A 25,538-nucleotide genomic window follows, 5' to 3' on the forward strand; every position below is an offset into this window, starting at 1 on the left:
TAGATGGCAAGTGAGTCGAGTCTCTAAAGTAGTGGTATGATCGTAATTTTGGTAATAATTGGTATATGAAAGCCAACAAACTGAAACGACACGAGCGACTCCGACAGTATAAATATGGGGTTTGGCGCTCTGATGTGTTTGAACTGCTCCAGTGTGGAATTGCAGTAGAGACTTACGAGTGTGAGTGAATTTTGGCTTCTTTGTGGTATTCCTTACGAGATTTAACTGCGCATTCGCGATGAATAAGCTAGGGTTTCCAGGGATGAAGAGCTTAGATCAGTTCAGATCGTTATCAGGATCAGTTTCAGGAACCGTGAAGACCTTCTCTCCACCTTCACGGTCGCAATCTGATTCATTTTCATCGTCAGGCTTTGCAAATTTGAAGTTCGCTGCAGGTTGTAGAGGATGAATTCTAATATTTCAGTCTTTGTAGAAAGTTTGAATGTGTGTGATGATACCTGTTCTTTATTTCTTCATTTCCAGAGAAATTGGCTAAAGAACAAGCTTCCGTGAAAACTAGCCTTGAAATGGCGGTAAAATGAATTCCATATTTTATTTGTCGTAACTAGGCGATATTGGTTCTAATATCTCACGCCTTTGGTAGTGCGTACTTCCATAGAATCTTACTTCACTTGTCTTTTAACTTCAGAGTTGGCTCCGCTCTATTTTAGTTTGTTCTCCATAATACTACTAAACTATTTGGATTCGTTTCTTATAGTCATATTTAATCTGTGCCTAAATCAATTGATAGATTTAAAGCTGTTTCTTTCCTTAATACTAACTGCTTGTTCATTCACTAATGAATTTCCCCTTTGTATTACCGAGTTACCAGTTCCATCGTTTTCTTTCATGCTCTAATTGAATATCAATTTCTTCCTTTCTTTTTTCAAAATAGTTTTTTCATCTATCGCTGTTAGATATTTTCAGTTATGTATAGGTTCATTTGGTGAATTATGCAGAATTCAAAGCTGAAGAAATCAACAGAGCACATTCATTTGCTAGAGGAGAAATTACAAAATGCGATCAATGAAAATGCAAAGCTTTCAGTGAAGCAGAATGAAGATTCCAAGCTCTGGAACGGACTTGAGTCGAAATTCTCTTCTACAAAGACCTTATGTGATCAGCTCACTGAAACTCTACAGCAGTTAGCTGGTCAGGTTCGAGATGGTAGGTGCTTCTGATTCTTACGTTGTTTGCTTTTGCAGAGTCATAGTCTTAACTATTTATAAAATTCATCCACAGCTGAGTTGGATAAGAAACTATTTGAAGACAAACTGTCTGCAAGTTCAAAAGCTTTTGACATTTTGCATCTTCAGATGAATGATCTGTCTGTGAAATTGGAGTCAGATGAGAAAACTATTAGAAGCAGTAAGTCCTTGTCAAGTAATTATTTGATGGAGAATTCATTTTGTTTGATCTGTTTCATTTCCTTGCAAGTGGGTACTGAACCTGCTATCTGGCCAGAAACCAATATTAAATGTGGCAGAACACGTATGGAACCCAGTCTAATGCTTCATTCTTGTGATGTGTTCTATTTTTTTGGAAGGGGAACAAGAGCTTATGGAACTCAGAATTGAGAAAGAAGAAATGGAGAAAACTTATAGGGATGAACATTGCAGAGCTGCCAGCCTCATAGAGGACAAAGGTATGTGTTTTTCCTTGAAATTTCTTACCAGCCTTTCAATTGGTGAGAATCCTTCAGTCAACCTGAACTGCTTCTTTTCCCTCTCTCTCTCTTTCTCTCCCCTGCTGCTTTACTGGGGAAAATGTGTGAAATAAATTTATTTGAAAGCATTTTAGAGTAATTGCAGATTGATTAGTAGGATCTTGACTTTGACAAATTTGACTGATTTTTGAAAGTTGAAAGGAACACTACAGGTTGAACATTATTCTTTTCTTAGACATCTTTTTTTGGCCCCAGATTCTGTGATCAAACAATTAGAAGAAACTCTTGCTGCTGAAAAGTTGGATGTTGATAGTCTTAATTCTCAGTTGAAAGAGATGCATCTTGACTTAAGTTTAAAAGAAGACATCTGCAAAGTCTTGAGATCCGTTCAGGAAAGCTTGGAGACAGAAAAGAATGCTCTTCATTCTAGCAATGAAGAATCTGCCAAAAAGCTGCTTATATCGGGTCAAGACATAAAACGTCTTGAAGACTTGATTCATGGATTTGTGGCAATGTTAATTGAATTGGATAAACAAAGTCTGACTGTTTCAAACAAAGTTGTTCAGCTAAACTCTGCATTTGATGCTTGCTACAAGTTGTCCAATCAAGAGAAAGACTTGGCCTCCAAGCTTTCTCAACGCCACTTTGATCAACTCCATGGTCAGTTTCTGCATGTTATCTCAGAAAAAGATTCCTTGCAATCAGTCAATGAAGGTCTAAATAATAAGGTCCTTGAGCTGCAAAAAGTTCAAGAATATATGATGGTGCAGCATTCTGAGGAATGCCATCAATCTGAGGAGAAAATTCGGAAGTTGGAGTCTGAGGCAAAAACTCTTGTTTCAAAGAAGACTGAGTTGGAGACAGTGGTTACCGAGCTAGAGGAGAACATCAAGAATCTTATACATACTTCAGATCAATCAGAAAATAAAATGGTTTGAAGGATTTGTTTGCTTATTCAGGATAAATTGTAGATTGTTACTCTTCTATTCTAATCTGTTTGATACTTCATTGGACTTTGCAGCAAGATTTGTTGCTGAAAATTTCAACATTAGAATCTAAGAACCAAGATATTCAAGAGAAATCACAGGCAAAGCTACTAGAGAAAGCAGACAAAATAGAAACTCTTGAGAAAGAGATTGGCAAGCATTTGGAGCTTGTGGATTCCCTCGAGAAACAAGTCAGCCAGCTTCATGACAGTTCAAAAGAGAAGGAGCAGCAACTTATGCAATCAAGAGACAGAGAGAAACAGTTGGAAGATAAAACAGAAGAGGTTATAGAAAAGTTGGAGTTATTGGTATTGTTATGTTATGAGAACTTAGTGGATATTTAAGAAACAACGTATTATGTTATTGCAGATTCAATCACAGCTAGAGGTAGCTGAAAGTCAACTTGTAGAAGCAAAAAAGCAATATGATCTGATGCTGGAAAGTAAACAATTAGAGCTGTCAAAGCATTTGAAGGAAATATCTCAGAGGAATGATCAGGTTTGATGCTTTTCCTATTCAGATTTTATCATTGCAGGAGTCCCCAAATGGTTATGCAATCCCCTTATTTTGATGCTACGAGGAGTGTGATCAGGAAATTAATGACATTCGGAGGAAATACGAGGTGGAAAAGCTGGAAATTGTTAATCGTGAAAAGGAAAAGGTCTGTTTGTTTTAAATTCATCCGTCTGTGGTACATATTTTGCCTATTAATCATTCAACTGATGGGTGTGGACCTTCAGGCAGACAGATTAATTGAAGAAATGGAAAGAAAATGTGACCTGAAAATTACAGAGAGCAAAGAAGAATCGAGGCAGTATTTGATGCATGTTCAGGAGGAACATGTTGCTTTGGTATGTTTAAGATTGGTGCTCACATATAAAGTTGTACAATTGATCTTTCTTTCTTCTATGTTTATGATTTCATATTTCATGTGGATGATAGATGATCAATGTTATCATTCCTTTCATCTAATTTCAGGTTTATAATTTCACATATTTTGTGAGTTCAAAAGTCCCAGATTTGTCATACCTGACTTTGCTTGTTGTGTTATGATCACAGGGTTATTTACTTGCAGATAGGGGTCAATCTTTGTCATACCTTAAGCATCATCCTATTTTCAGGGGGACAGAAAATTCCCCCTTGCAGTTCAGGGTTAATATATTGCTAGATAATAATCTTTGTGCATGTTCTATCATCACTCCATTGCTGTTGTGCATCAGTGTTTTAACTTTTAATGTGTTAAAGCTTCCCTCCTTAGTTAAAAGATCGCAGTATTGAAAGGAACCACCTTTCTCCAATTTGCAGATTAACCGTATCCAGCTGGAGCATGATAAAAAAGAATTGTGTATTAGAGCGGACCACAAGGAAGAGCTGAAATGCATTCAGCTTCAAGATGAAAATGAATTGAAGGAGGTAAACATCTCTAAAGTGCTGATATTCTCATTGTCTAGGAGCCTCATTCAGTTGCTAACGGATTAAGTTTGTCAAAATTTAGAAAACCAGGTTACTGAGTGAAGAACATGAGGTTCAGATGGAAGCTTTGAGGCGTCAACATGAAAATGAGTGTGCAAAACTGCAAGAAGAACTTGATCTTCAGAAGTCGAAGGTATATATTTGACTCAGATGCCATATCTATTGATCATTTATCCCTTATTTGAACTAAAGGTTAATACATAACAGGAAGAAAGGCAAAGGGCATTGCTGCAATTGCAGTGGAAAGTAATGAGTGCCAATCCTCAAGAGGATCAGGAAGTGAACTCAAAAAAGGTTTAGCACCTCTCTCTCTCTCTCTCTCTCACGCACACAGACTCCCACATGCACATACAAACCCCCACACCCACAAGCCACAACCACACTCCCTCACACCCACCCACCCACGTAGACACATACACACAGAGATGTGGAAAGACTATACAATCTGTACATGAGATGATTACATTTGTCGCGAATTAACTATCTTGATTTGGTAATAGCTTCGATTTTGACTGTGATAACCTTCGTTTTGTATATTTCCTTCCTGTAAATTTAGAAAGCAAGCCACATATTTATTATAAATGAATTTTATGCTTTTAATGTATTGACTATGATCAGAATAATACAGAACTACTGCTTTGTAACTGTGTAACTTTTATAAGCATTTGATTATGTGTCTAACCCACCAAATTTTGCTGATTCCATGCTTCCTGTAGTTTCAATCTGGACTTGGTTATCTGTAAGAACTAGTGCTGAATGAAACCCTTGTACGCTATGTGACACACCATTATCATTGCTTGCTTTTGGTTGGTTTTCAGTCCCATTTAATGGCTGTGAAACTTCAGTATGTACTTTAAAACTCCATCTGTAGATCTGTACTATTGTGAGATTGACTTTTAGATTCAAGATGTGCACAAAATATTTTGAAGGGTTCTTTGAGCTTTGGCCCTAGTAATTTACACCATTCCCGTGTGATCCACTATGTACAATGTACCATTCTCATAAATAAATTGCTACTGATTGTCTCATGTAACACTCATAGATGTGTATTGGTTCTTATTCTGGCATTTCCTGAAGTTTCATCTAAGATTTCCATCATTCCAATCACAATTTCTACTGGATTTAAAAAGTACTTCCATAAGCTCTTACAAAGTACTTTCACTTCAAGTGAAGTTGTGTAATTTTATGCCAAACAGAATTTTGTTCTCTCTCTTGGTACCTACCTGCTGACACTTTCTCTTTTGTTGGAATTGGTGATTTGTTTTCTCCCACATTAAGAGGAATTTTCAAATGATGTTCATCTGCTGTGTGCATCTTGTTCGTTTCTTCAAATTGCCAGCACAAATGTTCATGCATCAACTTGGCATATGCATCCATTTCTTCAACATTTTCCGCTGCCCTTGCTGAAAATTAGGATGAGAACTAAGTCAATAATGCTCTTCAGGTTATGTGCATAATTCCAAATGGATCATGTTGTGTGTTTTGGATTTTGCAAACAATTGGAAACGAACTCTCTGATGTAGGACAGCCTATAGTTTCAATGTCTACTTTTGAAATACAATGGACACTGGAGCTAGGGTATGAGAAATAGGAATATTTTCATGGCTGTTATTAATTTGGTTTTGAATATTTGTCATAGTGAATTAAGTTGCTGAATTGCATGCAAAGGAATCCCATGGTTTGTATGAAAATGGAAGGGGAGGATTAAGGTATTAAGATTAGAATGAGAGTGCAAAGTAATTGGAAATGTGTAACTAAAATATTAGATTATGTTGTTACCAGTCAAAGAAATGCACTTAATTGGAGTTTCAAGAGAAGTTGTCTAGGATTGGAAATTAGGGTTTGAGAGAGATGAAAACTAGGCCTAGGGCTAGTTGATCTTGGAAGAAAAAAGATTAGGGTTTTCAAGAGGCTTGTCAATGGAGGAGTAGATGTTTTTAAGTGGATTTCTTTTTTTATGGAATAAGAGAATTTATAGACTGAGAAGCCAAAGAGAACTATATGTCTAAGAACAGATATACAAAAAAGATATAAAATATACAAGGATATAAAAGGAACCCTCCTGCCCAAAGATACCCCTTAGGGAATGATGTTAGAAATCTCTCACAACATAATTGGATAATGGGCCTACATATGTAACCTGTCTACCAAACCCTTCATGAGCTAAAGCATCTCCTAAGGAGTTTGCACTTCTCAATCGCCAAGAAAATTAGATGTCTTCTTGGTGACATAGCACTTTAGCTCTGCTAATCAGATGAGCTAGCTTCCGAGAAATGTCAGATTCCAGGACTTATTACTCGAGAGGAATTCCTTTCAATGAGAAGATGTGTCCTTGGACTGTTTTGACTACTTGTAACGGTCTATTTTGGTAAAGATTGACCAGCATATCTACATCAATATGGTTGATCACATAGTTTCTGCCATTCTGGTATTTTGACAGCTCTCCCCAAATGCCCAATAAAACTCTTACCTTGAGGTGGGAAAACTACTTAATTGGTTTTTGAACAAGGAAATCTTCTGGCTTTAAATCATCTCTGAAGTAACATTGAGGCGTGGTTGCATGACAATAAGCTTCTTTGGTTTTATGCTTTTATATCTTCAATTAAGCATGAGTATTTCCATTCTCCAACTTCTTGTGCCTCATTTCACCTTTTAGTTTCACAGTAGCTCCATATAGCTTATGTTATGTTGACTCTTTGAAGGTTCCAAAATTTTCCATTTGTTTGAGTAGTTTGAAGTGCAAAGGCGTCGAAGTTAATAAATCTTAATGATCTTTTGTAAATATAATCTCCAACCATGGTTGATCTAATAAATACTTTCCCGAACTGCAATTGATTTTATAATTTCTTTTCCAAAATGCAATTGATTTTACTACTTTGTCTCTTTTGCAGGAGTACTCAATTTCATCAATTAAGATGCGAGATACAGATGATGTAAAAAGAAATCAGCGATCTCACAGAAGACCTGAGAACATGGGGAAGGTAATAAATAAACCTATAATTTATCTGCCTTCTCAATTCTGGGTCCTTAATAAGTGGAAAGTATTATAATTGGTTCAATATATAATTGCTTCTTGTCATAGGATTCAACTGTTTAAGAGCAAAGCAAACAACTGGGTCAAACGTACTAAAGAAAGTAGATAAAGTGAACCCAGGGAGCATAATGACTAAAAATGGTATTGGTATCCTAATCACCTAACAATAGTGAGCAGGAATCCAAAGAAAACCCAGAACCGCAGGGCTAGATAAAGACCAGATTTGAAGGGAAATGTAACTCAGAGTTCTATGATCAGATGGACCAGAAACTCTGGTCGAAGAGTCTATCTAAGGGCTGGAATAAATCGTCAAAGTTTCGCAATCATCCAACTGTGGGGTCAGGAGATATAGCCTATGTCAGAAAATAGAAATTATTCAAAATCTAAATTAGAAGATGGAGAAATTAGAAAGTTTCTAAATCTGAAAGATGGCTGGACAAAGAATAGCTGATGAGCACAGTACCATCCACAAATCAGTAGTCTTAATAAACTAAGTTCAAATCAACTGTAAAATACGACTCAGAACTGTCAGCCAACAGAAGAAGGAATACCAGAAGTAGGACAGAGCTGAACTCTGGAAATTAGAAACCAATTTATAATAAGAGGAACTGATAAAGAAGAGTCTTACCAAGTACCAACCATAGGAAAGGATGAATCAATGGCTGATTAGGTTCTGCAGTTGAAGATGAAGAACTGAAGAGAAGAACAGAGATATGTTGGTCTCCCACCAACTAGAAGAAGGCCTCTCACCAGTCTTCACCTTGGAATCCCACCAAGGGTTGCCGTCTCACACTCACACACATGCACATGGCAATATTCTTCGGCTGTCAAAATCGTGGGGGTGGGGGGGGGGGTTGGGCTGCCCCTTCTTTATTAATAGAACTGTCTTGGTACACAAAAAGGAAACTCTCCTTAGCTAAGGAAGAGTTTTAGTAAAATTTAAACTAAATAAATGCTTACAAGACTCTACAGTGGCGGGAGCCTTGTGCACTGGGTACGCCCTTTTTAATGCTTACAAGAATAGGAACTCCAATATAGAAACCTAATATTTTTAATGACTAAGAAACAAAAGATAGTTACTAACTACTTAATCCCGTATAGGACTTAAATCCCTAACATGGAAACAGCCTCTCCGCGAAGTGGAGTAATGCTGCATACATTTATCCCTCCCAGACCCTGCAGTACCAGGAGCCTCGTGCACTGGGATGCTCTTTATAGAAATGGCCCATAGAAAACCCAAAAATATTAATCCCATGGCCCATATAACCCATTGGACACTTAAAATTAAACATATTAGTCCATTCTTGGTCCAGTTTGATGGCCTGGTTTGCTGCTGGCCTTCTTGTTCTTTTGAACTGCATCAGGCTATTCCTAAGCATGGTAAGAAGGTAAGCTGCCTCCACATGTATCTGACTGTATATGCCCTTTAATATTTAAATATGTTCTTATACTGTGGGATGGTTCCAATTTACTTCAACTAGTAAAGGAAAATAGAAGTGGAAAATCATTTACTATTCTTTCAGTACATCAGTTCAGCTATTTGGCAATAGTCCTGAAATACTTCTCAGATCTGATTGAGATGTGCCCTAACTCCCAGTTTTGTTCTTTCACAGCAGGTCACTCATCATGAATATGAAGTTGAAACGTCCAATGGAAGAACGATTAGAAAGCGTAGGAAGACAAGCACAGTCATGTTTGGGGTATGCACTCACCCAGAAATATCAATTCTGTTCTGAGAGGTATCCGACATTTTGTTCAACCATTTTATTTTACTTTCTTATTCATTTCTCTTTATTGTTGTAACCTCAGAACCCTAAACAGAACAAGATGATAAACACACCGAAACCCAAGACCAGAAAAGATGTTGAGAAGGTGAGGCATGAAAAGCTGATTTTAGTGTTTCGTATCCCTCGATTTATTTGAATAATTCATTCAGCTGTATATGTTTATCCATCCTTGCAAAATCATATTTTTTATTTATTTGAATAATAACTAATGAATTATTTTCTGTAGTCTGATACATCAAATATCTTCAGTTTCTTTTTTTCCTTTATTGTTTTGCTTTTGAAATAGTTTTCTTTTTTTTTGGGTGGGGGATGAATAAATAATTCATTACCAAAGGAGAAGAGAGAAACAAGGATCCCTAGAAAGATGGGGAAAAAGAGACTACAATAAGAACCCAGAAGGGATCAAACCCAAAGCCTCAGATAAGGGGGAGGGGGCCTGAAGCAAGAGAAAGGGAGACCCCAGGAGACAACAATGAGCATGTTCCTTAGGGTATCATCTCATCTAGAGGAGATCCTCAAGACCTTACGACAGACATCAAAATCAATAGTCCCGAATTTGCTGAAAAGATCTGGAGCTCTGGGTCCATTTCCTGAGAATGTGCTCCATCCAAATATGGTAGATGGAAACCTCAATGGCAATTTTGCCCACCAAATCACAGATAGTCTTGCTGGCGAAAGACATGTCAACCAAAATCCATTCTCTCGAGAAGGTCAGAATCCTCCTTCTCCTAGGTCAACACTTAGCCAAAACCCCTTTCCAAACTGAAGACGAGAACGGACAGGAGAAGAAAAGATGATCCACATATTCAACAGCATTCCAACAAAGACAGCAAGAAGGGGGGGACCGGGATAGGGCAATAAATGAGGAAGGACTGCGTAAGAGGTAGTTAGAAAAAGCCTGCCAAACTGAAAAGTTGTGGCAGGGGATGTGGCCCTTGAACCAAACCAACTTTCATCAAGGAGATATAGCGCCATGAGCTCGGATGAGGTCCCATGCTGACTTGGAACTGAAGAGGCAGAAGAAGGAGACCAAACAATGATATCAGAAGAACCTGGGGGCCTTCTAGGGAGGGAAGGAAGAGTGCTCCAAAGTGCAATGACCTGTGGGGGCGGGGGGGGGGGGGAGGAGGACTGAGGAGCCCAGCCTTCCTGGCTAAGAATGTCCATAACCAGGGACTGCTTACAAAGACCCATACAATAGAACCTAATGGAGTAGCAGTGGATGACTAAAGATTTTGGAGACGTTTAAGTATTTCATTGTAGTAGTCTCGAGACATAGAACCTGATGGAGAAGCTCTAGATGAATAGCCAAGGGTGGTGTCACCAAAAGACACCTTCTTGGTATACCAATTGACACAGCGGTATTAGCCAATTGTTGAGCTCATTTTGGTTTGCCATGTTTGGCTCAACATGTCTCAACTTTGTGATTGGGCTTGCACAAAAATAATACTCTGTCTGGAGGATTGGTCAGTCTGTTGTTCACTTGTACCACGACCATGACCTCTCCCAAGAAAGGTAGAACCTCGGACACAGCCAATAACAAACGCAGAACCTTTCGTAGGAGAGGGTAAGATGTCAGCCCGAGAAGGAGAAACAATACGCTAAAGGCGAGAGAAGGTGCCATTCAGGGAAGGCACCTTCTCCCTTGCAAGCAATTGGCTCTTAACAGACTGATAATTGAAGATTACCCTAACTATATGTTTTGCAACCTGAAATTCAGCTCGTTGAACCTTCAACTGTTCCAGATCAATAGTGAGAGGTTGATGAATATTGAGCTCCTCCTACATTCCTTGAAAGGCACTGAAATGCTCATTCAAAGATTTGTCCCCCAACTTGAAGTTAAAAATTTTATCATACAAATCATAATACGAGACATATTCTTCTCTTGAGAGAAGCTTTCCTTCAAGTCATCCAAAACCCCTTTGGCTGTTGTGTGGAACATGACATTTGCTATGATAGTTGGGTCCATAATGTTCCACAACCATTTGAGAAGAGTGTCATTCTCACACATCCACTCCTCATAGTCTTTTGAATCATTTGAAGGCGGTTCAGATTTGAGATACTTCATCTTCCATTTAGCATTAATATAAACTTTAACTACCTGGGCCCGTAACAGATAATTAGAAACTCCATTTAGTTTGATACAATGTTATAAATCTCGGTTTCAAGGCCGGTTTTTGCCAGGCTTGAAACCGAGATGTACCAGATCTCATTTCTAGGTTTCGACACATTGGCTTTCGATCCTAGGCCTCCCTAGGGCTTTGACCTTGGTTATCGTTTCGGCCAGGCCCAAGATTGAGACAACTTGGATTTCGGTCAGTTTCGACCGAGATTTAGTTCCATGATTTGATAGTAGTGATCTGGACATTGGCATTGTCTGAAGTAGGTTTGGGATCAGTCATCATGCACAACGGCAACAACACCATGAGGAATCGATACTGCCAGGGAGAAACACCTCTGGCCAGCAAGAATAATTCCTCAAAAACAGATGTATGAAACTTTTCATTGTCTCCAATCCCGGAGATATGTAGAAGGGCAGTAGGGAGTACAAACCCCACAATTCAACACTGATCTGATGAGCTCAAAAAGCAGCAGCACCACACCGAGTCAAATCAGAACCTTGAAAACCTAGAGATTGGGTGATTTTTAGTAGCAGCAAAATCTGGTGTCAGATGGACACCAAACCAAGGTCGAATGACCTACTACAGGAGGGAAACAGTGCCCTAAACCTCATAGGGATCTAATGGTCAGATCCAAGTTAATCTCAAAAATCTATTCTGTCTAAATAACCTAAAAAATAGAGTATCGCATGGCCTAGGGAGAAATCTGATTACACAATATTGGAGGTTCCCAGCCTCAAACAGGGATCGAATGTCCTTACCATGAGTGCCAACAAATCCCTAAAATACCAGGAGGTGTTTTAATTCTGGCTCGATGCAAAATAAGGGCAGATCTTAATTCTGCCACACCCCCCCCCCCCCCCCCCCCCCCCAAAAAAAAAAAAAAAAAAAAAAAAAACTCCCGAAACAGGTTGTCGCCAGTCCTTATGTTGATAAAGATCAATTCCTGTAGATGAATAACTCCAAGGAAATACGGAAGCAGTTAGTATTCTTCATGCAGATAGCATAACAAAAAAAGACACTAGTTTTTCATGGTAGGTTGATCAGACTTCAGAGCCATTGATCTTCCGTGGTTTGAAATCTCCTAAATTCTTGGTTTTCTAGCTCAGTTTCCATTGTTTTGAATTCTGATCTTAATCCAACCGTTGGATCATTGTTGTACTTTGAGGTTTTGTTATCCTAACAGCCTACTACCTTTGACCAGAATCTGAGCCCCATCCATTAAGGATGACTTTGACTTTGTTACTTAACCTAATTTCTGATTTAGGGTTTTCTTTAGATCCTGTTAAAATGTGTGATATCTAAATTGTTCAGCCCGCCTATCCTCCACCATGTACTTTTTAAGTTCTATCCAATAATATTTTAAATAAACGTAGGTCTTCCATCATCATCACTACGTGTTATCCCATACTCCTCTCTAGAATCAAAATTTCTTTTTGGGCACCGGGGTTTTTTTGCGGCAGAGATCACTGAGTAGTTTACTGAATAGTCTGTAAAGCAATGAATTTTAAAAGATTAAGCTCAATGAGGAGAGCTGCTTATACTCTTAGCTTGTAATTGGTTATTGGTAGAAATGCAGCTACTCCTAGGTGAGATAGGGCACTGCTTGTGAATTGTTAACCAATATGGATAAGTGCAGACTATTGGTGTCATCAATCTGAGCCATCAACGATTAGAGGTTCTGTCCGGACTTTGAGAAATCTTGAGTGCCTAATCCACAGGGTCTCAAGTAGGCACTCAAGATTTCACATTGGACACATTACTCAGAAATTTCCATGAGATGGTGATAGAAGGAGACTCAGCCAACACATTTTGGTTGGATGACTGATCCAGCTAGTGGTCTGTGGTGTCTCTCATCTCATTAGGTGTTGCAGGCATCTTGCATTATGGACATGCCTATTCTTAATAAAACATATGCCAGCTAATTGGTGGTCGATGACCTTGCTAGGTAGATTGTTGTCTGACCTAAAATTTGTCGTCTTCTGTTTGTAATAATACTGCTTTTGTTATATGGCTTTATATGCCATATCTCCACTTGGGGTCCATTGGAGACTTGTTAGACAAAAAGTAAACATCAAAGTTGGTTACTATAATGAGGCATTTCAAATACTTCTCTGCATTGGCTGCATTCTTCCATTTAATGCAAAAGAAAACAGGGAATTCAAGGATTAAAATTGGATGGACATGGAAGAAAGAAATTAAGAGAAAGGTATCCCACTTTGACCTTTACAAATCCATCATAGGTGATGATGGAACTGTTTTACAGTTGCACATGTTTGTGTTACTTTCTGTATGCCTTGGATTTCATTATAATATAAGAATCTATTTGCTTCTGCAGGTAGTCAAGAGAGGTGGTCATACTCGCCATTCAAATATAGGTGATTTGTTTTTAGAAGGGTCCCTGAATCCTTATACTGATGATCCTTATGCATTTGATTAGAGGTATTGTCAACTTTTGATATCTAATTGTAGTCATTTGAGAATTTTCATATTATTTCGTGGCTCAAATTGGTAGCTTGGACACCTTCTGGCCTAGGAATCTGAGTTTTCCACAATTTTTTTGCATTCTCTTTATTGTCCCAAATATCCCATGCCTTCCTGGTTCCAACTCATCTTTCCTGCAATAATAGATCAATATATGTCTTTTACATTGTTGGTGAATCAAGATTTAGCTGTTGGCATAATGCCGTCAAAAGGCTTGGTGAGTTGAGTTTTTGAATTGAGATTAGACTATGCACCTTTACGATTTTCTGAAAGGGGTCTATGCCTGTCAGATGGGGGACTAGGGACTCACAAAAGACATTGCTCTCCAACCATCACACCTACCACTAAATGTTGGCCAATTTTTTGAAGCCTGGAGTGCTCCAGTTAGCAGAGTGGGCCTGAACTAGATCAACCCCACTCCCATTGTCATTCAAAACCACTCAATTGTGGAATATTCATCAGGAAAATTTTCTTTTGGAGGAGTGAACTCAATCCTGACAACTTTTGGATGGAACCATCCCGAAATCAGTTAAAATGAAGGAAAAAGGTCCTCTTTGAACTAAACCTTAGTGCTCTCTGATTTTATTTTGCAGAAAGAGTCTGCAAGTGGAGATAAAAGGAGTAGAATTATCTAGATCTGGAAACATTTCTTAGGGCTGGATCCAGCATCACATATATGGATTTAGTTCATGGCATCGGATCGGGTTTCGGCCAATTCCAAAACCGATACCGATACTGATACGCAACGGTCTGTATCGGCTGTTTTTGCCCTCAAAGATACCAATATCAACATTTTTTTTTACCATTTTTCCTTTGTCCGTACCGTACCATTGACCCGCCTAAGACCTTGATCACAGAAGACCAACATCCCAGCCCCAATAGGCAATAAGTGTTTTGTGGCTTCGTGCTATCTCTTTCTTCTTATGATTTCTAATGTGGTAGTTCTACTATTTGAAACATTTTTCGTGCCTGATTATTGGAATTAATGTCTTAAATATGTGGCTAGTGGCACTGTTTTTCAGAATGCGCTAAGATTCATGGCAAAGATTCTTTTATCTGCGAGCTGGTTATAGGTTTCTTTATCTGCTAGATGAGATGAGATGAGAATGACATGCTGGAGTTGGAGACATTGACAAAGATTTGATTTTAATCAGAAAGACCTCTTACCAAGATTCTTCTTTAAGTGTTACTGCACCAGCAGAGATGCTGAGACTTTTCTTATGTACATATTTGTTATGCTTGCACAACCCTCCCATTTTACAGTCTCTGGGAATTAGGAATAGACACCTGTTCATATGGTTGCTGTAAATACATCCAGGTGGCGTATAGATCAGAATATGAACCATAAACACAACCTCTTTTTACCAGATGGTAAATTCTCCAGCAGTTGCTAGTAGATCTCTGGAAATTACAACCCCCACACCCACCCCCAAAAAAAAAAATCACAATTCTTGCCTCAGTTTGTGGACATAGATTCAAGAATTGGAATCGGCCAAGGCTAGTCCCAATTCGAGCTGATCCCCTTCCAAAATCTAGTGTTAGGTCAGATTTCATCGGATTCTTGTTCATTCCTAACCGTGCTTCTGATCCAGATCTCAATTCCGCTCTTTAAAACCTTGTTGGAGGATGAAAAGGTAATCATTGTCCTTGCAAAAAGTGGAGGTTTTTTATTACTCGTCTTTTAATTTCTACAAATAGATATGTGAAAATTCTTTGTTCAAAACGATATGAATTGTGTTATACTAAAAGGATAAAAGAATAGGTTATATATATTTTTTTCATTTACAAAAAGGTTTTCCCTTTTTATATTCTAATACAAAAATACAAGTTGCCGAGCTTTCAAAAACTTAAAAAAAAAAATTTAGGAGTTATTCAAAAAATTGGAAACTATTTTGGGGAACCGGGTGAATGTCTGCTTTCCCTATTTGCCACTGGGGTCCAATTTTTAACTGCAGGTTGGTTGCACCGCCTCTCCCTATATATCAAATTACAGTCCGATGTAACTGTACTAAGAATATAAATAAATAAATAAAACAAATAAAAATATGAAAAGGCATCCTCAAAAACTTTAAATCTTGTTTACCAAAAACAAATAAATAAACTTTGAAAATTTAATAGAAAAAATGTGCGATTTGAAGTGGGCCATGCGATGACTTGGTATCCTCAAATTTAAACCCTAGCCAATGCATCTTTTTTTTCCATTTTTTGCTAGTGAGGGTGCTCGGACCTTTGACCCGAGTGCTTGACTTGACTAGGCCCTTTTGGCACGGGCATACGTCCCCTTACCAATGCGCATCAAGTCAGCACTAGATCCTGTGAACGCATCATGTTCTATTTGATTCAATGGTTTTGATTTGTTCAATTGGCATGTCATGTGGTAGAAATTGGAGTCGAGAACTACAATCTTCAAATATACTGTTGGTTTGTCATAAATTTTGCCTAATTTTGCAATAAAATCCCTCCAATTAATAATTGAACAGTGTATTAAACGATTCCTATATCCCACATTGAAAACAATTAATAAACAGTTCCAGTTAAATGGATTTTATCATTTTCATTTCGATTTTGTTGTCAAATCGAGTTAACAATTATGGATTTAATTAGCTCGAACCAGACATTCAAATTGTAACTTGAGAAAGAAAATAAAAAACAGATTAAATTACAGTTTATATGGAGTAAAACCATTATAAAACACTGGAGAGAACTTATATAGAATGTCAGAACTAACTAGTTTTTTAATCGATTAGTAGTACCGGTTCTAATCGGTTTTAGTCGATTTTAAAACCAATGATTAATCTGTTCAAAACCAAATTGTTTAACTGATTTGATATACGACTCATTAGAAACTTCTGTCAAATGTCATCATTATGGTAAACCTGTCATTTTTTTTTTGATAAAAAAAAAAAGGTGTTAATCTAGGTTATGTCCTTCAATATCAATCTAAAGGTTGGAATTGGTGAATTTTTATCCTCTCAATTACACTGCTCAAACTTGATGTCAAGTACATCTAATAGAGGGATGTGGACCCCACTTTGGACAATGTGTTCGGGCAGGGGGTAGGATAATCATTTTTGCCTCCTTTGTTAGATGTACTTGAGGTCAAGTACGAGCAGTGTAATTGAGAGGATAAAGATCCTGGAATAGCTACATCGTCTGTCCATATAACACAATCAGGGTGACCCAGTTAGTGTTACCTTATTTTTCTCTTATCTCCAAACAATGCTTGTCCAACTAGTATTATGATGCATATATCACTTACTAATAATTGATTGAGGCGTTTTTATTTAAGTTTATTGTTTAGTTTATGGTATGTTTCCATCTTTGAGTCTGAAGAAAGTTTTTCTCCATCGTGAGATAAGAAAGACACACGATCTGACCACCATTGTTACTTTTTATAATAGTTGATTGTTGAAAACATGTTTCTCTCATTTATGACACTCATTCAACCCCTATTAATGCTTATAGTGGAAGAATACCTCCTTTCGCTGTAAGTGAGGAAAACCGTCCCTGAAAAAAAGTTATTACTTCCTTTTTTTGAATTGAGAGAGTTTTTCTCCATCGTGAGATAAGAAAGGCTTACGATTTGACCGCCAATGGTACTTTTCATATTAGTGTTTTTTTTTTTTTTTTTTTTTTGTAGGAGTACTTTTCATACTAGTTGAATTTTATTTTTTTTGTTGGTAAAATACTAGTTGAATGTTGAAAACACATTTTTTCTCATCTTATGACACTCATTTAACTCCTATTAATGCTTACAGTGAAAGAATACCTCCTTCGTTGTAGGTGAGGAAAACCGTCCCATGAGTTATTTTTGTCTTTTCCTACCAAACACAAGAATTATTATTATTATTTTTTTTGATAAAAAGAAATTTACTGACGAAGGAACAGAGTTCCAAAAACAAGAAAAGAGTTATTATTCTCTTTTGAATGCAAAAACACAAACCCTAGTTTTCTTTTAATGATGAACCCCAATTGTTCTTCTACCTCAAAAAAAAAAAAAAAATAAATCCAATTGTTCTCTATGAAGGAAAATTATCCTCTCCAATTTGTTTAAGTGTGGCAGTGCTAAGTGGAGATGTCGACATTTGGCAGCTGCTGCATCCAATAGTCCATATCAATGAGATTGGACCGTTGGATGCAGCAACTGCCAGGTATCGACATCTCCACCTAGCACTGCCGCACTACCATACTTTAGGAATTGGAGAGGATAATAATCCCTCTATGAATCGTAATGTTTAAGCAAGTCAGATGACATGTCCAATATATAGCGCTAAGGTAGGACCAGCCTAAAAACCCTAGCTCCACACCTTTCCCCTTTATAGTCTTAGGATGGGTTAGTGTTGACCTAATTCCTTCTTTTTTATGTATTTATTTATTTTTTAAAAGATTGTTACTTGCCGCTTTGGTATAGATTCTTTTATACCATTCTCACATAATAAACAATAGGAAATAAAATCCAATTCTTTGATCGGTATTGAGCTCTCAACCCCAAATTATAGGGCCCACATTGACACACTATCTCCTAATCATGTGGGTTCCATATGTGGGCTCCGTATGGATGCCATATAGATAGATATCAATTTTTTAACTCCTCATGCCAAATTTTTTTAACTCCTCATTGGTATTGCATGCGGCTTTTAGGAACCGTCTCCCTCTCTTTTTTTTTTGACACATTTTTTTCTTCTTTTCCATCTGGACAAACGAACACAAAAGTGTATTCACGGATTCATCAAGAGCTTGGTTCAAGACAGCTGTCGTGGAAGGGGAAATTCTTTTTATTTTTTAGGTAAACAAGGAAATGTGAACCATATGATAAAGACTTCCTTTGGGAAAAATTAAGGACATAAGAAAACCGTGAGAAAATAAGTCCAATTTCCGACCAAACCCAAAACCAAAAAAGACGGAAGGTACGGTAGGATTAAGACCGTAAGAGCCCATAAATGGGTAAAGAGGAATTGGCGCGACTTTGAAAAAGAAAACTCCCTTTGCTCTTCTTTTTAGCTCTTACGATCAAAACCCCGTGAGAAAAAAACTAGAAAACCCTGAAAATCCCCACAGAAAGAAAGCTTCAAGAATTCGCCGATCAACGATGGCAGCCCAAGCAGCTGTGAAGTCCTAAATCCGGGAAACCAAAACCCGAAAGCGATCTTTTTTTTTTCTGTTTTTTCTCTCTTCGTTTTCCTTATTCCTCTGTCCTCCTTCCGCTCATTTCCCCTTTATTCGGAGTACTTCCATCCGCTGTTCTGCTCTGCTACTCGGTTTTGATCCTGTAATGGCTATGGTTTTTCAATCGTGCGAACGTGACTCATTCGAATTGGTTTCGAAAAATCTGAAAGCATGCAATGTGAACTGAGAGTGACTCTTCTTTCTAAAACCCCCGTCGTGGGTTGCGAGATCACCCCCGCTGCCACCTTAACATGTCGTGGATCATTCGGTGTTCCTCTTCATTCCGTTAAATTCGAATGGTTAGTCTCTTTCTTTATCGTGTTTATTTTTCTTTCATGTTATTGACTGCCACTTGCTCATTCGAATTTCTAATGGTAATGGTTGACCCCGCAGTGGCGGGAGCCTTGTGCACTGGTTACGCCCTTTTTTTTTTTTAATGGTTGGCCTGCTTTTATGGTTTAGTGAGTTTCGCTCTTTCTAATGAAAAAGTCGACGAGAACAATCCATACTTATTGAGATGTTCTGTTAACGTGTCGTCCAGTTATATCCTTTGCATGTATAAATCGTAGAAAGTTGGCTGAACTTTGTGATCACCTTTTTTAGTAGAACACAAACAAAAAATGGTTCGATGCTGGATTAATGAAGTGTTGCATCTTTAGTGCGACAATAGCTTAGTTGGTTCACTGTTCGATTATGTATTAGGTTGATTTAATGGTTTTACACATGAGCTATTTGTAGTATCGGTGGTTACTAATGAGATAGATCAATAGATGTTTTGCTGCTATATTTATCTGCTGATAATACTACTTATCCAATAAATCCAGATATATAAATTCTTATTAGGCAGTAAACTCTGCTTAATAGTTAATACCATCTTCTTCATCATTGGTATCATAGATAGTAATATCAAATAGTTTCTTAGGAAAACCTATGAACTATGTGTTGTTACGACAAAGGTTTCTTCCACATGCAAGGCCAGTAGCTCATCCATCCCACATGGCTATATACCTTCCATATAGGTAACTCTGATTATTGGATATATCAAGAATTCATTGGATAGGAATTGTGTCAAATTTCGGTGGCCTTTCTCAACCATATAGTCCACAATATATGGGCTTTCCCCCTTGTTTGTTAAACAGTCAATTGTTTCTCAAACAGTTCCAGACACATTTGACTATTCTGCACACTTTTTAAAATATTTTTTTGGAATGGTGGTGGTATCAGATTGGTCTGAAAGTTAAGTTCGGACTATGACCTAGGAAACATGCCCACTGAATTTGAGCCCTAACTGAACTTCCATATGGCAGCTGCCAGATTAGCTTATGGCCTTGTATGTGCTGAAATCCGCTTATAAATTATAAATAATTTTAATGTTTTATCTATCGACAGATGAATTCCAATTTACTTGTTTTATTGTTTTTTGATGCCGGTCTGATTCACGTAATAGATCAGTTATCAATTATTACATTATGGGTCTTTTTATTTGAAGGAGTTCAAAGGAATCAACCTTTTCCTTTTCTTGTGCATTTCTTAATTGTTCGTCTTTGGGTTTAATTGTATCTTTCCAATTTTTATACATACTCTTCTTGTTTCTGTTCGCCGCAATGTTCCCGGTCTTATTCCCTTCTTTGGAAAACTAAATTACCAATTGTTCTTCCGGAACATATTTCTGGTTCTTATTTAATAAAATTTGATCTTCATTAATCTTGTTTGCTGTTGCATTTATTTTGGTATGGAATTAATTTCCTAGAAAGACTATGTTACGATTGGAAGAACTCACCCTCATAAACCGGTCCACAAGGGGAGGGAACCCAATATCATTTATGCCCACATCCAATCCCTTATGGGACCGATGTGGGACTATTGCACATAACATTACCCCACCCTTTAACGGCCGACGTCCTCGTCGGCCCACTCCGGATCAGGTAGCCCTTTCTAGGCGGCTCCACTCTGCTCCAGGACCCTTTCCTGGCGGCAGGTAGCCCTTTCCTAACGGCTCGCACTCTGGCATCAGGTCGCCCCTCCCAAGTAGCCAACCGCAAAGGACGGATCAATGAAAGCACCAATGTTACGATTGGAAGAACTCACCCTCATAAACCGGTCTACAAGGGGAGGGAACCCAATATCATATATGCCCACATCCAATCCCTTATGGGACCGATGTGGGACTATTGCACATAACAGACTATGGAAACAATTTTAGGCATTTGTGGTGCTAGTTTAAGGCCAATGGACAATTCATTTGCTGAGTGAATGGAGATTCAGTTAACTGCATTCTTCACTGCATGGGGCACACCCTCATATCTAAAGTTCAGCTGCGTTTTAGGTTCTTTGGGATGTAGTGGGTTCCGATTGGGCCTTTCTATCCTCATTTTTTTAGCTTTGCTGGTGAATGTTTTTAGCCTGAGGGTCATCTTTGAACCTAGTTTTTTTATTAAACTGTGGTCTATTTATAAGGAGAGGAAGTGACAATGTGAGCGATTAGTCTGGATAGAGAAAAAGAGTGCCAGCATTTGTGGATGATACTGGACTGAATACTTAAAATTATTCCAACACAGATGTGCAAAGTGCTATACTTGTTCTATTAATATATTCCTAGGACCTGCACAATACTGGACTTATATAGAGATATCCTTGCGTACCTCTTGCAGTATTAGCGAGAATCACTTTGACAAAAAAAATTGCCTTCGGAGTGACCCAATTCCAAACTGAACAATGTTGGGAATGGTACCAGACTCTTGAGGTGAAAGAAACTGAAGAACAGGTGGTTAACTGCCTTCCAGTTTTCTTTGTACATGAAACTGACTTGGAGGAGGAGAGACCATCCATTTCTCCTCCTTTGAAGCACATTTATCTTTTCCTTTTTATGGGGTGCTATACTGTCCCACAAGAAACTTCTATATTTCAGAGGTACTTGGATGTCCCAAATGTTTATGTGGCAAATTAATTTCAATAAGAAAAGAATGAAAAAACAAAGTTTTTGGGTGAAAACAAACCATTGGAGATCCAAATCCTCCTATCCTGGTGTGCCATTGGATGTAGACCTCCTAAAGGGATTTAGAAGATGTTGTACACTGTCTCTGTCTTCCTAAGCACTCTCCTCAACCATAGGTCCCTAAGACTTCCTCTATGGGGAACTACTGCATATGAAAGTTAATGACTTTGTCGTTTCCATTCAGAAATAGAATACAATCTTCGGAATCCGACACCAAAGATATATTTCCACAGTTGAAATCTTTCCAAAACCTGATCCTTTACCCATTTCCCTTGGTGTATGTTATCCATGCAACGAAATTTGGGAGAACACGCTGCACACTCTTCCAAGGGCATCCATGAGTGCTCTAATATCCTCCCTCACGTCCCAATTTCTTGGTGGAGTTGATATTAGGCCTAAGGTCTCTATTCAAACATTTTGGATTGGATATACCAACCCAATTGCAAAAGTGTCCATTGGTAGAAGGTATGATAGTAAATTAATGGGGTAACATTATTTCCTGTACTAGTATTGGTTGAAGCATCAAGTGTTGAAGTCCTATTGTTTAGGTCCATAGGTATGATTGAATGTAATGTGATCCTAGGTTTGTAGGAGACCAACTAGGAACCAGTACTACAGGATCTGCTATGAACAGGCAGTCCGATTGGGGCAGAATATGGTTTTAGGTCAAAATTAGGGTTAGGATTTGAGGTGTTGGTTATGCTAGGCAGGTGTAGGGGAGTCTATCAGTGAAGGTCTTGAGATGTTTTGATGGGTGGAAGTGTGTAAACTTGAATGGGCAGCAAGTTAGAGTTTTGGGTTTTTGAAAAGTGTAAAGTGAGGGGATCTAGGGTTTAGAGGGGAAATTTGGGAGGGAGCTTTGGATCGAGTTTTCCAGGGGAGGAGAGGAGCACTCGGCCAAGGTATGAATGGATTTTGATGGTTGGAAATTTCTGGACAGGAAGTTAGGGTTTTGGAGTTTAATGGGGAGTAAGGGAATCTAGGGTTTAGTTGAGTGACAGGGGGCAGGGGTGTGGATCGAGTGTAAGTACTAGATGGGGTGCTGTGGTGATAAACTTTTGGAGTAATAGGACTGGACAGAACTAAGAGTGTGAAAACAGGTAAAATAAGAAGGGGGGAGGTTTGGGTTGGGGCTATAGAGGATTAGGAGAAGAAGTATGGGGTTGGGGAGATCTCAAACTTACTTGTAGTTGCAGAGGATCTTCAGCAGCAGAAACTTGAATAAAAATAGAAGCTTGGACAGAAGAACTTGAAAGAGAGCTTGAACGAACCACCCAGGCCTCAAACTGCAAGGTGTCGATTGGGTCGCACACCAATCCCACCAGTTTTGATCAGACACAAAGCAAACCTTCACAGTGGAAGAGAAGCATCAGCTTGCAAGACAAGTTTTAATTTTCAAAGTTGGAGAATGAGGAGCTCCACGGTTCTATTGATTTAAATAATGGCCTTAGTGCCTTACACCTATTCAGCCAAGGAGTCTGAATTACCTCTAGCCGACTTAACTAGTCCACACTCCTCTCTAAATTGTGGGAGTGTGGAGTGGACCCAAAAAAAAGAAAATTACATGAAATAAAAAGGGGTGACTTAAGTCGCTTAAATTGAACCACTGGTTCAACTAGGATGGGCTGGTTCAATTTAAAACATAAAACTCTTAAAAAAAACTAAGTATAGAACTACTACTACCACTACTTCTACTTGGGCAGCAGCTTCTTGTTCTTCTTCTTCTTGCGGATGTAGTGCTTCAGCTCTGCATCAGTATGAGGGTAGGAATTGTAATTGTTGAAGTTTTAACTTTTGACAACTATCAAGTTTTGAGGCATAGGGTTCAATCAACTACTTTCCCAAACACAGTGCATGAACCCAAGATTGATTTATCAAAGTTGACCATCCTCCTTGAAGTATGATTTTGGTTCAACAAAATTGATTAATCTTTCCTTAATTATAGTGAACTTGAGGGATAAAACTGAGTTTGATTTCTAGGTTGCTTGCGTAATATTTTCCTTTCCAATTTTAAGTAGCATCTTAACTTCGACCAAATCTTTTTTTAACTCAAAAGATGAGAGTTGATGAAGAATCATCTCAACATGTTTAAGGGCTCTTTCAGAGGCTGTGATTTGGGATCGGATGGCTTGGGTATTGAGTCTTGAGCAAAATATGGTTTTCTGCCCTTAGTCTCTCTTTTTTCCACTTTTTCTTTTAGTTGGGCTCAGATGAGAAGCTTGCCCTCAGGCTGGGTGAGCAGAGTTTGTTTTGATTCAGATGTTAGGAGGATGCAAGTCTTAGGACGCATCCAACAAAGACCCCAAAACATTTACCACCCCTCCTTCACAAAATGATACTGAATAAAAAGTGACTAGCGGTTCCCTTGCCCTTCCTACACGTCTGACACATCTAAGGCAAAAGATGCCTGGTCGGTCTTCTTTGCAGGATATCACATGCATTCACATGGAGCTCTAATATGTTCTAAGACTATAAGTTAGAACATATCCACACACACGCACACGGCACTCATACACAAAATAAAGACTACGTTAGAATTGTGCCACAAATAGTAGGCCCAACCCAATACCAGTAAGCAACACAAACCCAAAAGTATAAGAAGAAGTAAACTATCTATAATCTATTGTTATGTTCAAAATTTTGATTGATATGGTCAAAATTCTGCAAATATATTAGTTTTCCTGAACCTCGAAAAAAGTTCACATGGGAAATACAAAGAATACAAAATTTTGTCGAAATAAGCAAAATGAAATTATCGAAATACCGAAATTTCAGTCTAAATGATAGAAATGCTACATTCCATCATATAAAATACCAATTTTCGAGTCTAAATATGTCAAATTTGTGGAAATCAGTTGAAATGATTGAAATTAGGATATTGCTAAAATGTTTCAAATTTTTGTTGATGAACTTACAAATCTTGGGAGATTCAAACCTCTCCCAAATTCATCTAAGCTATCACGACAAGATTGGAAGGAGATTCTAAGATCTTTGCATACATTTGGGTTGAAACTTCAAGAAAGTGGCTAGTCCCTAAAACTTATCATCTTGGTTCTATTTGTTTGTTAGATTTGAGCATTGGCTGAATGCTTCATAAGATTCACATCATACTATGAGGGTTTGTTGGAGTTTTGCAAAATTGAAACATATTTTCTTAAATCTTAAAACCCCTACTTTCTTGAAACTCATTTCCCCCCAAAAATAGGTTGAATTGGCTTTGTTGGGCCCATATATTTATATTTTAACAACATCAGGCTCTGCTTGCTCATGAAAATGAATAGACATTAGTATGAACTATGAATAACTTACTTGATGTCAATTTTTTAGGTATGTGCACCATAACTTATATAGGTGAAAGGATACAATACTATGCTATACGCTAGACAAATACGATGCAGAAACAAACTTCCATTTTTTTTTCCCCATTTTATCATTCTTACAAGTGTATTTCTGCTTAACCCCTAAAGTTTCATTGCTCAAGTCTAAGTACTTAGTATCTCCTCATTTCTCAAAATTTTACCAAATTTCCACCTTTTCGAGGAAATTTTTCGATTTTGAGAGGGGTCGAAATGACTCATCCAATTGAAATTTCATACGTTGCTTTATAGAATTTATTACCAAGAATTGAACAAGGGGCAACAGTGCTGGGGTTTGACTATCAAAACTTAAACATCATTGAAGAGAAATAATCTCTTAACTCATAAACAAAACCATACCATGAAGCAGAAATTTGTAGTTTGAATTAGAAACCTATATTTAAGCAATGACTGGGATAACCAATCAAATTTATTACCAAACCCAAATACTTCTGCAAGTCTCTACTTGGA

The 25,538-nt window shown here is 38.0% G+C and overlaps 2 protein-coding genes across 5 annotated transcripts in view; both read left to right on the forward strand.

The window, feature by feature from the left end:
- LOC122669600 (carbon catabolite repressor protein 4 homolog 1-like) overlaps positions 1-25,538 on the forward strand; it is a 57,695-nt gene that overhangs the window by 10,552 nt on the left and 21,605 nt on the right. Inside the window, exon 3 of the mRNA XM_043866396.1 lies at positions 18,814-19,015. Within this exon, the coding sequence (XP_043722331.1) occupies positions 18,888-19,015 (128 nt within the window). The 5' untranslated portion in view covers positions 18,814-18,887. The remainder of the gene's footprint in view (positions 1-18,813; positions 19,016-25,538) is intronic.
- On the forward strand, positions 126-24,756 carry LOC122669599 (synaptonemal complex protein 2-like). 4 transcript variants are annotated; one of them, XM_043866394.1, is made up of 18 exons: positions 126-395; positions 484-533; positions 960-1,167; positions 1,243-1,368; positions 1,547-1,645; positions 1,922-2,598; positions 2,688-2,936; positions 3,022-3,150; positions 3,245-3,313; positions 3,393-3,503; positions 3,958-4,065; positions 4,148-4,258; positions 4,333-4,419; positions 7,017-7,106; positions 8,773-8,859; positions 8,969-9,031; positions 13,405-13,524; positions 14,576-14,917. In XM_043866394.1, the coding sequence occupies exons 1-17, from the start codon at positions 239-241 to the stop codon at positions 13,504-13,506; spliced, it is 2,523 nt and encodes an 840-aa protein (XP_043722329.1). In that variant the 5' UTR covers positions 126-238; the 3' UTR covers positions 13,507-13,524; positions 14,576-14,917. The 4 variants fall into 4 exon arrangements, 2 of the variants coding, with proteins under 2 accessions (XP_043722329.1, XP_043722330.1); XR_006334051.1 differs by lacking the exons at positions 13,405-13,524; positions 14,576-14,917 and adding exons at positions 7,208-7,287; positions 8,519-8,547 and having other exon boundaries at positions 128-395; positions 8,776-8,859; positions 8,969-9,018; XR_006334053.1 differs by lacking the exons at positions 13,405-13,524; positions 14,576-14,917 and adding exons at positions 7,208-7,289; positions 8,523-8,547 and having other exon boundaries at positions 129-395; positions 7,020-7,106; positions 8,776-8,859; positions 8,969-9,018.

Source organism: Telopea speciosissima, chromosome 7, assembly GCF_018873765.1.
Source record: "Telopea speciosissima isolate NSW1024214 ecotype Mountain lineage chromosome 7, Tspe_v1, whole genome shotgun sequence".
NCBI classification, from domain to species: domain Eukaryota; kingdom Viridiplantae; phylum Streptophyta; class Magnoliopsida; order Proteales; family Proteaceae; genus Telopea; species Telopea speciosissima.